At 39.3% G+C, this 15,108-nt stretch overlaps 1 protein-coding gene across 1 annotated transcript; it reads right to left on the minus strand.

Annotated features, from left to right (window-relative positions):
• Positions 1 to 1,101: 1,101 nt before the first annotated feature.
• On the minus strand, positions 1,102 to 14,330 carry LOC115223647 (phosphorylated adapter RNA export protein). The gene is made up of 5 exons (XM_029794317.2): positions 13,649 to 14,330; positions 10,114 to 10,819; positions 7,462 to 7,553; positions 5,293 to 5,429; positions 1,102 to 1,715 (listed from the first exon to the last, which is right to left on the minus strand). The coding sequence occupies exons 1-5, from the start codon at positions 13,721 to 13,723 to the stop codon at positions 1,319 to 1,321; spliced, it is 1,407 nt and encodes a 468-aa protein (XP_029650177.1). The 5' UTR covers positions 13,724 to 14,330; the 3' UTR covers positions 1,102 to 1,318.
• Positions 14,331 to 15,108: the final 778 nt, after the last annotated feature.

Genomic DNA, 15,108 nt, shown 5'->3' on the forward strand with positions numbered 1-15,108 from the left:
GCAGTATGACCATTCTGGGGCAACACTTTCAAAGGGTCTAGTGGATTAAACTGACCCCCGGAACTTTGCTTTGATACCTTGTTCTTTCAACCTGGTAAGGAAGAAAGAAAATACTTGATCCAAACAGGATTGGATGTCAGATGGTAAAGGGATGTAATCAAATATCACAAAGTATTTTGGCTGATGCTCTATCGATTTTACAACACACATACATACATATAACTGTATGCATCATATGTATGTATGTATATATGTATGTATGTATGTATATGTGTGTGTGTGTGTGTGTATATATATGTGTGTGTATGTATATATATGTGTGTGTGTGTATATATGTATATATATATATGTGTGTGTGTATATATATATGTATATATATGTGTATATATATATATATATATATATGTGTATATGTATGCATATATATATATAAGTATATATGTATGTATGTATATAAGTATATATATATATGTGTATATGTATGCATATATATATATATATATATGTGTATATGTATGTATGTATGTATATATATATATATATATGTGTGTGTGTGTGTATGTATATATATATGTGTGTGTGTAGTGTGCATATAAAAGGGCAGTGAAGAGAAGATTGATGAAAGTAAAGTGAAGGGCTACAGGAAATCCTAAAACAAATGCTGATGTTTCTATGAAACAAAGCTAAGCAGTGCAAATAATTGCTTTACAAATATTACAGGTGTCTAATGTTAATGAGCACAGCCCCCCACCCCACACCCCGGTAGTAAATGGAGTAAGAAATTTCTGATAGAATAAGAAGTGAGGTATGTTCGCTGAACTAACATATATGGCAGTGCCAGAGACACAATGTGATGGATAGAAGAGCACAGCCACTGTAGTCAATAGAATGTTGCATTTGCCAGGTCAGTAAAGTGAAAACAGCCCTACATAACCAGGTGCCGATAGTGGGTCAGATGGTAGCAACATGAGTATTAAGAAGATTCAAAACGAACTTATATAATCAATATGTACAGTCGACAGATACTGATGAAGAGAGGTTGCTTTATAAATAGAGAAAAGAGATGGTGTTATTGCAAATTATAGTTCTGTTTGGTGTCAATCACTTTGTTATAGAAACATGCTTTTCTGGACATAAATTTGTGGTTGCAAAATGCTAAAATGGTCACTGCACATAGTGATAATTAAAGTACTTCCTGCAGTTTTTGTTAAGAAAGGTTTATCTTCTTTATCGCCTGAGTTGGAACTGATTAAAAAAAAAGAGAAGAGAAAGAGAGAGAAAATAGAAAGAAAAGAAAATAAAAAGCACAAAGTCAATATCAAAGATCAAAACTCATGTCAACATCTTCGTCTAAATAAATGATGGCGTCAGGTCGTTTCTCAGTTTTCTTTGACGGCTTTGACAGTTGATCTTGCATTGTGGAATCCTTGTCAGTTTTCTCCCCAGAACAATCAGTCATGCTTTGTTGTTCACTTTGATATTCTTTGTGACGTTTCAAGAGGTCAGACATGTCCAGATTAACCGGGTCGTTTGAAAGTTCGGAGCTGTTACTTTGTGAATAACTGTCTTTGGAATTACTGCTTGTGTCGTCACTGACAACGGCAGCCAGTCGGTCTTCCTTCTGTTCACCACCAACAGTTTCCATAGTAACATTACCAGTGGAATCCGTTTCGGCTTCCATTCTCTTCTTCAGTTTGTTCTTGAAACGTTTTGCCCTGTAAATTCAGAAAAATTTATTTATTAAACGTTAACTGTTATATTTTGTACTCTCTTTTACTCTTTTACTTGTTTCAGTCGTTTGACTGCGGCCATGCTGGAGCACCACCTTTAGTCGAGCAACTCGACCCCGGGACTTATTCTTTGTAAGCCTAGTACTTATTCTATCGGACTCTTTTGCCGAACCGCTAAGTTACGGGGACGTAAACACACCAGCATCGGTTGTCAAGCAATGCTAGGGGGACAAACACAGACACAAACATACACACACACATATATATACGACGGGCTTCTTTCAGTTTCCGTCTACCAGATCCACTCCCAAGGCTTTGGTCGGCCTGAGGCTATAGTAGAAGACACTTGCCCAAGGTGCCACGCATTGGAACTGAACCCGGAACCATGTGGTTGGTAAGCAAGCTACTTACCATACAGCCACTCCTGCGCCTATTCTCTGTACGTTTATTCTCTGACAACGTTTTGGTAATGCTCCAACTTTCACAACACACCGATCCACAGAACAAGCTAACAAGAGTATATATGGGGTTGTTTGACCTGTTAAATATAATAGCTAAATTCCTTAACACATACCATACTGTCATTATCCTCATTATCATTCCTCATTCAGTTTTCCATTCTGGCACGCTGTGCTGGTGGCACGTAAAAAGCACCAACCAATTGTGACTGCTGCCAGCCTCCCCTGGCACCTGTGCTGGTGTCACGTAAAAAGCACCCACTACACTCATGGAGTGGTTGGCATTAGGAAGGGAATCCAGCTGTAGAAACACTGCCAGATCAGACTGGAATCTGGTGCAGCCTTCTGGCTTCCCAGACCCCGGTCAAACCATGGAAAATGGACATTAAACGATGATAATGATGAATGGGTTGGGCGGTTCAACAGGAGATGGCGAGTCAGTGAGTTACACCAAGCTCCATTTGTCCGTTTCAGAATAGTTTTTGTGGTTGGATGCCCTTCCTAATGCAACTCATTTTACAGAGTGTGGACTGGGTGTTTTTTACATGGCAGGAGCAGGTTTGCCAAGTAGCTTGCAAAACAATGGCCACTCGGATGAGAGAGAGAGAGAGAGAGAGTGGAACTGAGGGAAGCGACAGTGTGCCAGGTGAGAGGTTAGTATATGATAGAGGGACAGAGATAGTTGTCGTATGATAGAGGAGATACTTGGCTACCTTAGGACGAAGAAGGAGAGGAAGGTGGAAGAGAGAGTTAGAGAGAAAGATAAAAAGACAGATTGAGAGAGGAGAAAGAAATAGATGGTGTTGGAGATGTGTTGAGGGGGGGGGTATCTACAGTAAATAGAGGCAGGGGTAGTATAAGTAGTAGAGAGGGGATAGAGGGGGATGTTGCACAAGAGTGTGAGGAGATACGTTATGTTTAGAGATGGGGAAGATATGACTTAGCGAGTGATGGTGAGAGAAAATGGATTGGCTGGAGGGGGGGGGATAGGAGGGAGGGTATGGTAGAGTGGAAGGGCCTGCAGTGGGTGGTAATGATGCGTAGTGGAATGGGGGGATTTTAGGAAGATGGGTGTTTTGGTAGGACAGATAATGTGTGCATGTATGTGTGAGGGCCATGGTTGTATTGGAAAACAGGGCGGTGAGCTGGCAGAAACGTTAGCACGCCGGGCGAAATGAGTAGCCGTATTTTGTCTGTCGCTACGTTCTGAGTTCAAATTCTGCCGAGGTCGACTTTGCCTTTCATCCTTTCAGGGTCGATTAAGTAAGTACCAGTTACGCACTGGTGTCGATATAATCGACTTAATCCCTTTGTCCGTCCTTGTTTGTGTTTAGCCCCTTGTGGGTAGTAAAGAAATAGGTTGTATTGGACAAACAGATAAGGGAGCAGTTGAGCCTGTCAAAGGATTTCTCCATGTCAACAAAAGCCAAGCACAGGGGTTCATTTTTGGCGAAATGCTTCTCCTGCAGTTGCCTCATCAGAAAAATACCACCGATAGTGCTTCACCCAAGCGCAAAACCAAACTGCATCTCATCTAGTCTAACTTCGTAGTAGAATACAGTCTGAAAATCCAATGACTCTCTTAGCACACAGATCCTCCAGTCCTCTCACAACAAATGGCAAATAGCCATCTCCAGACATCCCCATTGCTTGATTTCCACCTGGCTCCAATGAAATGCAGTTTGGTTTTGTGTTAAAACCAATCAGTTGTTTAGATCCAGGTGAGCTGTGAAAGAGTAAAATTATGATCAAAGACACTCCAGCCATTGAAGACATCTTATACACATTCATCACACACAAACAGACAAATATGAGTATACTCTTTACTCTTTTACTGGTTTCAGTCATTTGACTGCGGCCATGCTGGAGCACCGCCTTTTTAATCGAGCAACTCGACCCCGGGACTTATTCTTTTGTAAGCCCAGTACTTATTCTATCGGTCTCTTTTGTCGAACCACTAAGTAACGGAGACATAAACACACCAGCATCGGTTGTCAAGCAATGCTAGGGGGACAAACACACACACATATATACGATGGGCTTCTTTCAGTTTCCGTCTACCAAATCCACTCACAAGGCTTTGGTCAGCCCGAGGCTATAGTAGAAGACACTTGCCCAAGGTGCCACGCAGTGGTACTGAACCTGGAACCATGTGGTTGGTAAGCAAGCTACTTACCACACAGCCACTCCTGCGCCTATGTGTGTGGTTTGCCTACATGATGTGGTTTGGGGTTCAGTCCCACTGCATGGTACCGTCAACAAGTCTTTTCTTCCACAGACTTAGGTCAACCAAATCTTGCAAGTGGATCTGGTAGTGAGAAGCTGAAAAAAGACTGCCCCTGTGTGTGTATGGGCACGTCCCTGTGTACTTGTTTACATCTATTTTCATCATCATCATCATCATTTAGCGTCCGCTTTCCATGCTAGCATGGGTTGGACGGTTCAACTGGGGTCTGGGAAGCCAGGAGGCTGCACCAGGCCCAGTCTGATCTGGCAATGTTTCTACGGCTGGATGCCCTTCCTAACGCCAACCACTCCGTGAGTGTAGTGGGTGCTTTTTACGTGCCGCCGGCACAGGTGCCAGACGGGGCTGGCAAACAGCGACGGTCGGATGGTGCTTTTTACGTGCCACCGGCACGGGGGCCAGGCGAGGCTGGCAGCAGCCACGACCGGATAGTGCTTTTTATGTGCCACCAGCATGGGGGCCAGGCGAGGCTGGCAAAGGCCACGACCGGATAGTGCTTTTTATGTGCCACCAGCATGGGGGCCAGGCGAGGCTGGCAAAGGCCACGACCGGATAGTGCTTTTTATGTGCCACCAGCATGGGGGCCAGGCGAGGCTGGCAACGGCCACGACCGGATAGTGCTTTTTACGTGCCACCGGCATGGAGGCCCGTCGGGGCAGCGCTATGAATGGTTATGCAGAAGTCCAGTAGGTGGTGTTGTTGTCAGTTTCTCCCAGTAAGTGACCCCTTGCTTGAAAAACAGATGTAGTTTAATATTAGAAAGGGCATCCATGCCTCAATAGCATATTCATCTAATCCACGAGGCATTGGGAAACGGGACATAAAATGAAAAAAAAAAACAACAAAAAAAAAACATTACCTTAGAATCTTCTTAGTTTTGGCTTTTTCCTTCTTTTCATCATTAAATATGTCTTTCATATTCTGCTTTGTTACTTCAGAATCTGTCTTCAGAAGTTGGAAGAATACACCACCAGGAGTCCGTCTGCGCCCTCCATCCTGAAAAGACACCACATTGATAAGTTCTGAAAACTTATTACACCTTCAACCCTTTCACATTTAAACTGGCCACATCCAACCAAAATATTCCGCCTGGTTTATGTTCAAAGTGGCCAGATCTAGCCTTTCACACCTGTTCAACAATGTCATTAAAAAAAATAAATGATCACAACATCAAAATCACCAAACTATGTGCTAATGCATGAGTAATTCAAAACAATGTGAAAGAACAAGCATTCCAATTGATAAAGGAATTCGAATGCTAAAGGGTTAAAAAAACCATTTTAAAAAATTTGTTTTGAAATCTTAATGCTGATGCCACAGGCCTATGTCTTTTGAAACAGTACACCTATTTCTTTACTACCCACAAGGGGTTAAACACAGAGGAGACAAACAAGGACAGACAGACAGATTAAGACGATTATATCGACCCCAGTGTGTAACTGGTACTTAATTTATCGACCCCCAAAAGGATGAAAGGCAAAGTCGACCTCGACGGAATTTGAACTCAGAACGTAGTTCAAATTCCGCTGAGGTCAACTCTGCCTTTCATCCTTTCGGAGTCGATAAATTAAGTACCAGTTACGCACTGGGGTCAATATAATTGACTTAATCCGTTTGTCTGTCCTCTCTGTATTTAGCCCCTTGTGGGTAGTAAAGAAATAGGCTTGACAGGAATTGGCGAGGGCAAGAACCTGCACCAGACTTCTGTGTCTGTTTTGGCACGGTTTTTACAGCTGGATGCCCTTCCTAACACCAACCACCCAGTCCTAGTTATCTTGGAGGAGAATGGGGTGGTCATGGCTGGAACACCTTTGAACCATTTAACATGTACACTATACTAGAAAGTGGAAAAAACTCAACAAATGGTTGTCGCAGGAGGTGAATGAAAAACAAATAAAAAAGCCATTGTAAAATCTGTTCAGCCTTTCTTTTGTGCAACAAAAATATCAACCGGTTTTTTTTTATTGTATTGTGATGTGTAGCCAAAAACATGCCATTTCATGCAGTGGCTGCACTGAGGCAAAGCCCCCAAAACACCTTCCACAAACCAAAGCTGCATTAAAAGTTTACGGTCACCATAAAATCCTCCACCAGAATTTCTCAAACGCAGGTAAAACGACCACAGTACAGAATTATTGTTTGCAAGAATCTTGTGCTGGAGCCACATAAATGGCACCCATGCTGGCTCCACATGAAAAGCACATGGCACACTCTGTAAAGTGGTTGGCATTAGGAAGGGCATCCACTGTAGAAACCAAGATTGGAACCTGATGCATCTCTCCTGATTGCCAGCTCTGGTCAAACTGTCCAACCCATGCCAGCATGACAAACAGACATTAAATTATGAAGATGCAACATTTACGTCTAGCATTGGTTATGACAACATCTGTCCATGTTATGTCCAACATCTGCAAATGATTCTGCGAAAACTAAAGGAACTGCATTAAAAAAGTTGTCACCCGAAAAACAAGTTTTTCTTCATCAAGACTCTACAAGTTTTAACTCAAGGTTGTACACTGAACTCACCCTAGTCTATCCCTAATAAAACCCAACACATATCAAGGAAACATTCAACTATAGCTTGAACAGTACAACAAAGCTAAAAACCTCAAAGTCACTACAAATATTAACCCTTTCGTTATTGTATTTCTTTTGAGATGTTCTGCGTTTCTTTCAATTACTATAAATATAACAAAGAATTTAGAAAAAATAACTCAGTCATCACTAAGCTAGTGTCAGGAACATAAATTGTGGATAAGGTTTGGTGGAAGATTTTAATTCAAAATTTATGAAAACAAGACATTTGTACTCAGAGCCAGGGGTGGTTTCAGCTGGGCTTCTACTTTTGTCAAATGGCACCCCTCATTACACAATCAGTGAACAGAGCATCAGAGAGGGTAACATGAGATGATAATGAACAGGGTAATTGATAGAGATGAATGGGGGGACATAACAAAAGTATAGAGCAAGGCATGGACACCACAACTTCCTATGGCCATGTAAAAACCTGTTAATATTTGTTACTCACATTGGTCATCATTCCACCATGGTCTTCAATATCTCTGGTAAGACGGGTCACAGCTAGAGCTTTCTTCTTGCCCAAAACTTGGACAACTTTCTCTATAAAAAAAAAAAAAAAAAAAAGATCACATTGAGAAATATTCAGATATTTCCAACATTGACAACGTATCTTGAAAACCTCAAATGGTTAAGGGGATTTAGTTCTTAGCTCTGCTTTAAGATATCAAATGGATAATCCTCTTCTTTGGAAACATTGCTTATCTAGTAACATTCTCTAATCTTGTCCTTGACAATTAAGTGAATATAGAATAATGCTGTGTTTCTGAGGTACCATTGGTTTTTTTTTTACTTTGTTTAGTCATTAGACTGTGGCTATGCTGGAGCACTGCCGTGAAGACGTTTTCAGCTGAATGAACTGACCTTAGTACTTATTTATTTTGCTAAGCCTGGTGCTTATTCTATTGGTCTCTTTTTGCCAAAATGCTAAGTTATGGGAACATAAATAAACCAACACAGTTGGTAAGTGGCAGTGGGTGACAAAGACACACACACATATATATATATATATACACACATTCACATACATACCTATACACATCTTCAAGTATTTAGTTTTGTCCTTCGTATGTTCTGAGTTCAAATCCTCCCAGAATTGATATCAATCATTAAATTAGATGATCTAATTAACATGACCCCCACCACCTCTTCACTAGAAATTTGTGTAACATTATGTTGATTATTAGATATAATATTTCAATCCATGATAGAATACAAAGCCACAAATTTTTAAGGATCTTTTCCGTTTGAACGGCAGTTTTTACCATAATTTCCACGTAACTAAAAAATGTTAAACTTCGTATACTGGTAGAATGTGTTTATAAAACATCTTTTTCTCTTGGCTTTATTGAGAAAATTCTATGGTTTGTAAGATATTTGTTGTTTTTTTCTTCAATTTCTGCAATTTCAACCAATCAATGACGTCTATTGAGGTAAAGAACATTCTGTCCCTCGTTTAAGAAACAGATTGGGTTTATTTACATTTGTGAAGAGAAAAAAGATACCTTCCCCCCACCCCTAACCATAACCATAACCCTAAAACAGATTGAAATGCAATAGATCGATACTAGGGTCATAATTATGGGTGACAATTTCAATTGACACTGCTAGAAAAAACTGCCGTTCAAACCGAAAGATCCATTTTTAAATACCAAATACACTATCAAGGTGTGAGTGTGTATGTGGATAAGATGTTCATTTTGTAACCATGCTGTTCTGGGTTTGATTCTACTGCATAGCACTCTGGTTAAGGGTTTTCTATCAGAGCCTAGCCACAGGTTAACCACTGTGAGTTGGAACTGGTAAGTAAAAACTAGATAAGACACAGGGTGAGCGTGTATAGATGAATGCTGTGTCCCTGCATTCATAAAAAGTGCACATTTTTTATTTGTAGTTGCATACCAATGGGGAAAAGCCAAAACATGATGCTTGTGAAATAAGTTCCCTTTGATATTCATTCTGTGTTGAGTAACAGAGACACTCCTTTGTGGAGGCACATGGCCTAGTGGTTAGAGCAGCGGACTCGCAGTCGAGGGATCGCGGGTTTGAATCTCAGACCGGGCGATGTGTGTGTTTATGATCGAAGCACCTATGCTCCAGGCGGTTCCGGCAGAAGGTAATGGCGAAACTTCTGCTGACTCATTCATCACAACTTTCTCTCACTCTTTCCTCCTGCATCTAGCAGCTCACATGCGACGGACCGGTGTCCCGTCCAGGTGGGGAACCTCTACGCCAAGAAACCCTGGAAACCGGCCCTTATGAGCCAGGCATGGCTCGTGAAGGAACAAACAACAGACACTCCTTTGTCATTCACATTGTCAGACAAACATGTACCAGCCAGTCATTTGGTCCACTGAAAACTTGTCATCAATGACATTATTGTTTACCAACAAGGAAATAATTAAATAAATATAAAACACAATAGAAAATATAATAAATGATATTTATGTGAAGTCTAACCGATGCAGCCTTTAACACTTTAGCATTCAGATTATGTGATGTTTATTTATGCACATTATTTTCAATTACTCAGGCATTATCTTTTTGTGCTGACATTTTGATGATGTACTTGTGTATTTTTAGTGTGGCAATGTAGGATAGGTGTGAGAGGCTGAATATGGCCAGTTGGTACATCATCATCATTTAACGTCCGCTTTCCATGCTAGCATGGGTTGGACGGTTCGACCGGGGTCTGGTAAGCCATGGAGGCCGCACCGGGTTCCAGTCTGATTTGGCAGTGTTTCTACAGCTGGATGTCCTTCCTAATGCCAACCACTCCGTGAGTGTAGTGGGTGTTTTTTATGTGCCACCGGCACAGGGGCCAGAACAGGCTGGCAAATGGCCATGATCGGTTGGTGCTTTTACGTGTCACCGACACGGACGCCAGTCAGGTGGCGCTGGCATCTGCCACGTTCGGACGGTGCTTTTTACATGTCACCTGCATGGGTGTCTTAACTACAATTTCCATTTGAATTTTTATTTTGATGTTGATGTACTTGACTCAATAGGTCTCCTCAAGAACAGCGGGTCACTCAACAAATATAATATTTGGGCCAGACATAGCTGATTTAAATGCTAAAGGGTTAAGAAATCAATATCTTACCTATGAGGTACACTTTTGACTCTTCAAGAAAATCAGCAATGGCTTCTGTAACTTTTTCCTCATCATCATCAACTGTGACATCAAAAGCCTTCCTCTGTGGCGCTCTGTCAGTTGGTTTTGGACCGAGACGTTTTTTGGCACTGCGCCTCCTTTTCTCGGCTTTTTTATACACTCCATTGAAGTTCTCTTCAAGTTTTTCTAAATCAGGGACACTATCAAACAGGTCATCATTTTTCTTGCTGGGCATCACAGAATCAACGCCCGCTTCCGCCGGCCAAGGCCGGGTGTCCTTCAGCGCCTTTTTGTAGCTGTAAGATTCTACCTGCCGATCACTGTAACCCTCTTCTTTGTGCTCCATGTCAAACCCGTGGAAACCTTGAGACAACATCTGTGATCGTAATACAGAACCCCAAATATTCTTTTTCTTTGGTTTGCTAGCAGTGTTAGAATCTGTGACACCCTGGCCAAAGGAAAACTGTGCATTGGGTACTTGGAAAGTGGAGTTCGTGTTAATAGAATTGCTGAAACTAAACTCCATAGAACTCTGCTGATCTTTCGAAGCAATACCATACCGTTTCTTTTTCCAGGTAAACTTTTCATCATCGCTGTCATCTGAACTTGATGATGCAATCTTTGCATCTGATTTGCTGCGATAGGATGTGGGGTTCACTGGCTTTCTGTAATTCTGAGAAATGGTCGATGATGCCTGAAACAGAAAATGAGCAAATCATTTTTAATAAATAACATTGTGCAACAAGATTTTTGTCCTTGGGTAGCAACCGTTATTTCCTATTTGCTTTTGCTCCTATGAAAAATGGTTAATATTTCTTTCAAAATTTACTTTTGTTACATTTATTCAAGCTCCAAAGAATCCCTCCCAACACATGGCTACGATGCCCCTCCATTTATTCCTGCTCATGATCAGAGATGCATATACTGTCAGGCACCAAAGGAAATGCTTAACTTGTTAAGACCAAGCAACTGACAAGCAAATCTCTGGTATTCAACAGAATATTTCCTACTAGCAGTATCGCCCGGTGTTGCTCGGGTTTGTTTCAACCCGCTGGAATTGGAATTTTTGAAAAGTAAAAATTTTGCATTATGTAGCTTGTCATTCTCTTCAAGTGAACATTTTTCTGGTTGAAATCCATGACCGAATCGAATCTACTTCGAAAAATCATAGGTAAATTCTAATTGAAGAAATTCTATATTGTAGAATTGTATTAAAAAGAAACATGGTAACAGGCAGAGAAAATCTGCCTTTTATCATAAGAGATGATAATATTTTCGCTTCAGCAGTTAAGCACTGAATCAGTCTGAAATGTAATGGAAAAGGTCAGTTTTGAAACATTGATGTCCAGGTCACAAAAGCAAAGTTTGAAGGAAATAGTAGTAATTTCTTTCGATTTCTAGATAGAAGCAAGTAGAAAATAACACTGACCAAAGACGAAAAAATAAATAAAATAAACTGGATATACACCCAGTTTGTCAGTCTATCCTATACAATTATCAACAGTAGGTTGGAATATGTATTATACTTCTAACCTACGCACAGGCACGTTGGAATAATAATAGATCCGTGGATCACACCTAGGCATGGGTCCACTTTATCAGCTGATTTGGTGGTGGTTGGATACACAATAGAACACTATAACTCACACTACAGTTTGAAAATTACATAAAGGAAAATTACCTGCAGGATTTATCTATCTATCTATCTATCTATCTATCTGTGAGTGTGTGTATTACTTGGTATCGTTGATCGACTTGTTGAAACCAATAAAAGAATTACTGATGGTAGAACAAAGGTTATTGATTGAAATTGGTTTTATTGGGACTTCCAAGATTCGCCTATAACGGTTTATCCAAGTAGTCGTATTGAATAAGCCGTTAAGGAGGAAACTCGTAGTCCTGGCCAAATCATCGTGTGTGTGTGTGTATATATATACATACATATGCAGCCACGTGTGTGTGTGTATATATATACATACATATGCAGCTACGTGTATATATATATATATATATATATATACATATGCAGCTACGTGTATATATATATATATATATATATATATATATATATATATATATACATATGCAGCTACGTGTATATATATATATATATATATATACATATGCAGCTACGTGTATATATATATATATAATATATATATATATATATATATATATACATATGCAGCTACGTGTATATATATATATATATATATATATATACATATGCAGCTACGTGTATATATATATATAATATATATATATATATACTATATATGTTCTGCATAACTGGCATTAGAATTTTTCTTTTGCCCTTATTTTGTAAATTATTTATGAATTTAACCTTTAAAGCTATTTTTTGATATGCTGGCCATTGATAAAATTTTTTCCCGAAAAAAATTTTATCCTACATTAGTCATATATATATATATATATACTTTATAATTAGGGTTCAGCAAAGAATTGCTTTACCACATACCGAAGTTTAGAAATAGCAGTCAAAAAACCTTAGCTATTTCTTCTACTTTAAAAAGGGACTCACAGAAAAACCAAAATTTTGAAATATACATTTTCAGACGTTTATATATATATATATATATATGACTTCTGCAAATGTATATTTCAAAATTTATACCTTCGTTAGATCGAACCAAGCTTCACAGGGAAGTGAGACGTTCATGCCTTTTTTTTTCTTCTAAATAAATGAAGGATTATACAAACGCAAACACACATGCAAGGTATAACAGTAGTGTAACTGTGGGAATGCAAACATGATGATAGACACGAACAAAAATATCAATTAACACAAATAAAACATTTATTACTCAGAGATGCAATTAAGCCTTATAACTTTTGACCAAAGATTAACAACCTGCTAAAAGTTTTTAAAATTATTATTTTTATAATAATAATCATTTTGTTTAAATCAGAAATTGGCAAGACTGGGAAGTTTACAATTGTTTTTTATTTCTTAAACGTGTGTCTACCTGACGAATATTGAATAATGAAACTACTTTTGTTTTCGTCTGCAGTGAAGTGTGGACATTAATTGTGCAAGTGTTCGTACATTTTCAACCATAATTAACTGAGACATCATTTAAAAATATTCTGGAAACGAAACAGTTTAATATCAATTAATCATCGAAGACTGATGAAAATGGAATTGATATAACAAAATAAAATAATGAAGTTCGAGGTTGTTTGTTAACAATATATGTCGATATAGTTGTAAAATGAAAAGAATTATTGTCTTATATGAATTTTACAGACATTAATGAATAATAGGAAGACTGTAAATTGGATAATTTCTCATTTAAAATAATTTTATAGCTTCATAAACATAGTTTTGGTGGGGAATTAATTTCCCCAGTTAAACTACCATTATGCCCTAACATAATCACGCACCACTTCAATAGGAGGAATTGTTCACGTTAAAAATTTACAGAAAATATGCAATAATAATGACAACCGTAATAATTTGTAAAGACACTGATATAAGAAGAGTGTTATAAACCCTGATTACCTGGATCTTTGAAGAAGCTTCATGATCAGAATCGGAGTCTAACAATTCACCGTCTTCCAGTTCCAATGCCGCCATCACAAATTCAGTTTCGCGGCAGAAACCACTTCCGCTGCCGAGGCCACGATTTGAAACCGTTTCGTCTGAATCACTCCACCAATTGGATTCTCTTCTTAGTTTTATGTCATCCACATTTTTTGTTAACTTAGCCCGCTATGCTAAACCACATTCCTAATTAATTAAGCCTACGAATCCCATTAAAACGTTCGCAAAGAAGCCAGAAACCACGGGGAAGAGACCTTTGATGAAATCACCCCCCTCCAAGGCCTTCACTGATTCTTTTATTTTATCAACGGAAAGTTGAACGAGCAACGTTGACTTCGCTGGGATTTGAATTCAAAGCCTAAAGCCCACGAGGCATTTCCTTCGACTACCTAACGATTCGGTTAATTTACCGACTTAGATTTAAACATTAATTAATAACGGAGGTAGGGAGAAGACCACACAATTTGGATGAAGAAGGGTGTTGCTAATTAAATTGCTGCTTGTACTTATCTTATGGACCCCGGAAGTATGCAAGGGAGAAAATCGACAGAAATTAAACGGGAATTTGATGGGCCGTAGTTTTAAATTCTTCAGGTTCCGATGATCGAATAATTCTCTGCCAAACCATTGCCCTTCCTCGGTCCTTCTTAATTGTTGATTCTGATTTAGGGAAGTAGGGTTAGTCGATTACATCGGCCCTAATACCTGATTGGTACTTTATTTTACGGAACCTGGAGAGATGAAAGGCAAAGTTGATCTCGGAAGAAATACTGTAAAGCATTTCTTCCCAACCTTTCGCCCTCGTCTGGTGCTAAAAATAAGAATTTCTTACATTGGTACCAAGTCACACATTAGCATATCCGTGAGTATACTGGGCTCATAGAATAACTAAATGATGCTTATTTTATTGACTTCTAGGTATGATACTGGAAATAAGCGAAGTCTAATTAAACTGTAGAGCGATAGAATGAAAATACTACAAAACATATTTCAGCTTTTGTCCATTTTCTGCGAATATTTGTTTTAATCCCTCGGATTAGAGCTAATTATTTGTAACAGAATTTTCCAATAGGTCAATCAGTCTGATTGACTTACGAAAGCGAATGGAGAGTTACTCAAATGACACTAAGTATGTTAGGAACGTAAAATAATTGCTTAGGGGGACCAAAGAAACATACCTACAGACATCATCATCATCGTTTAGCGTCCGCTTTCCATGCTAGCATGGGTTAGACGGTTCAACTGGGGTCTGGGAAGCCAGAAGGCTGTACCAGGTACAATCTAAGATCTGGCAATGTTTCTACGGCTGGATGCCCTTCCTAACGCCAACCACTCCATGAGTGTAGTGGGTGCTTTTTACGTGCCATCGACACGGAGGGCAGGCGAGGCTGGCAACGGCCACGATCGGATGGTGCTTT

The sequence above is a fragment of the Octopus sinensis genome, linkage group LG23, assembly GCF_006345805.1.
Source record: "Octopus sinensis linkage group LG23, ASM634580v1, whole genome shotgun sequence".
Taxonomy (NCBI): Eukaryota; Metazoa; Mollusca; class Cephalopoda; order Octopoda; family Octopodidae; genus Octopus; species Octopus sinensis.

Bases quoted from the DNA above. Each gene is read 5' to 3' on its own strand.
- LOC115223647 (XM_029794317.2), bottom strand. From the start codon at position 13,723: ATGGCGGCATTGGAACTGGAAGACGGTGAATTGTTAGACTCCGATTCT. The intron at 10,820-13,648 runs GTAATCAGGGTT...TTTCTGTTTCAG, and splicing joins AAGCTTCTTCAAAGATCCAG to GCATCATCGACCATTTCTCA. The intron at 7,554-10,113 runs GTAAGATATTGA...TTTTTTTTATAG, and splicing joins GTCAAAAGTGTACCTCATAG to AGAAAGTTGTCCAAGTTTTG.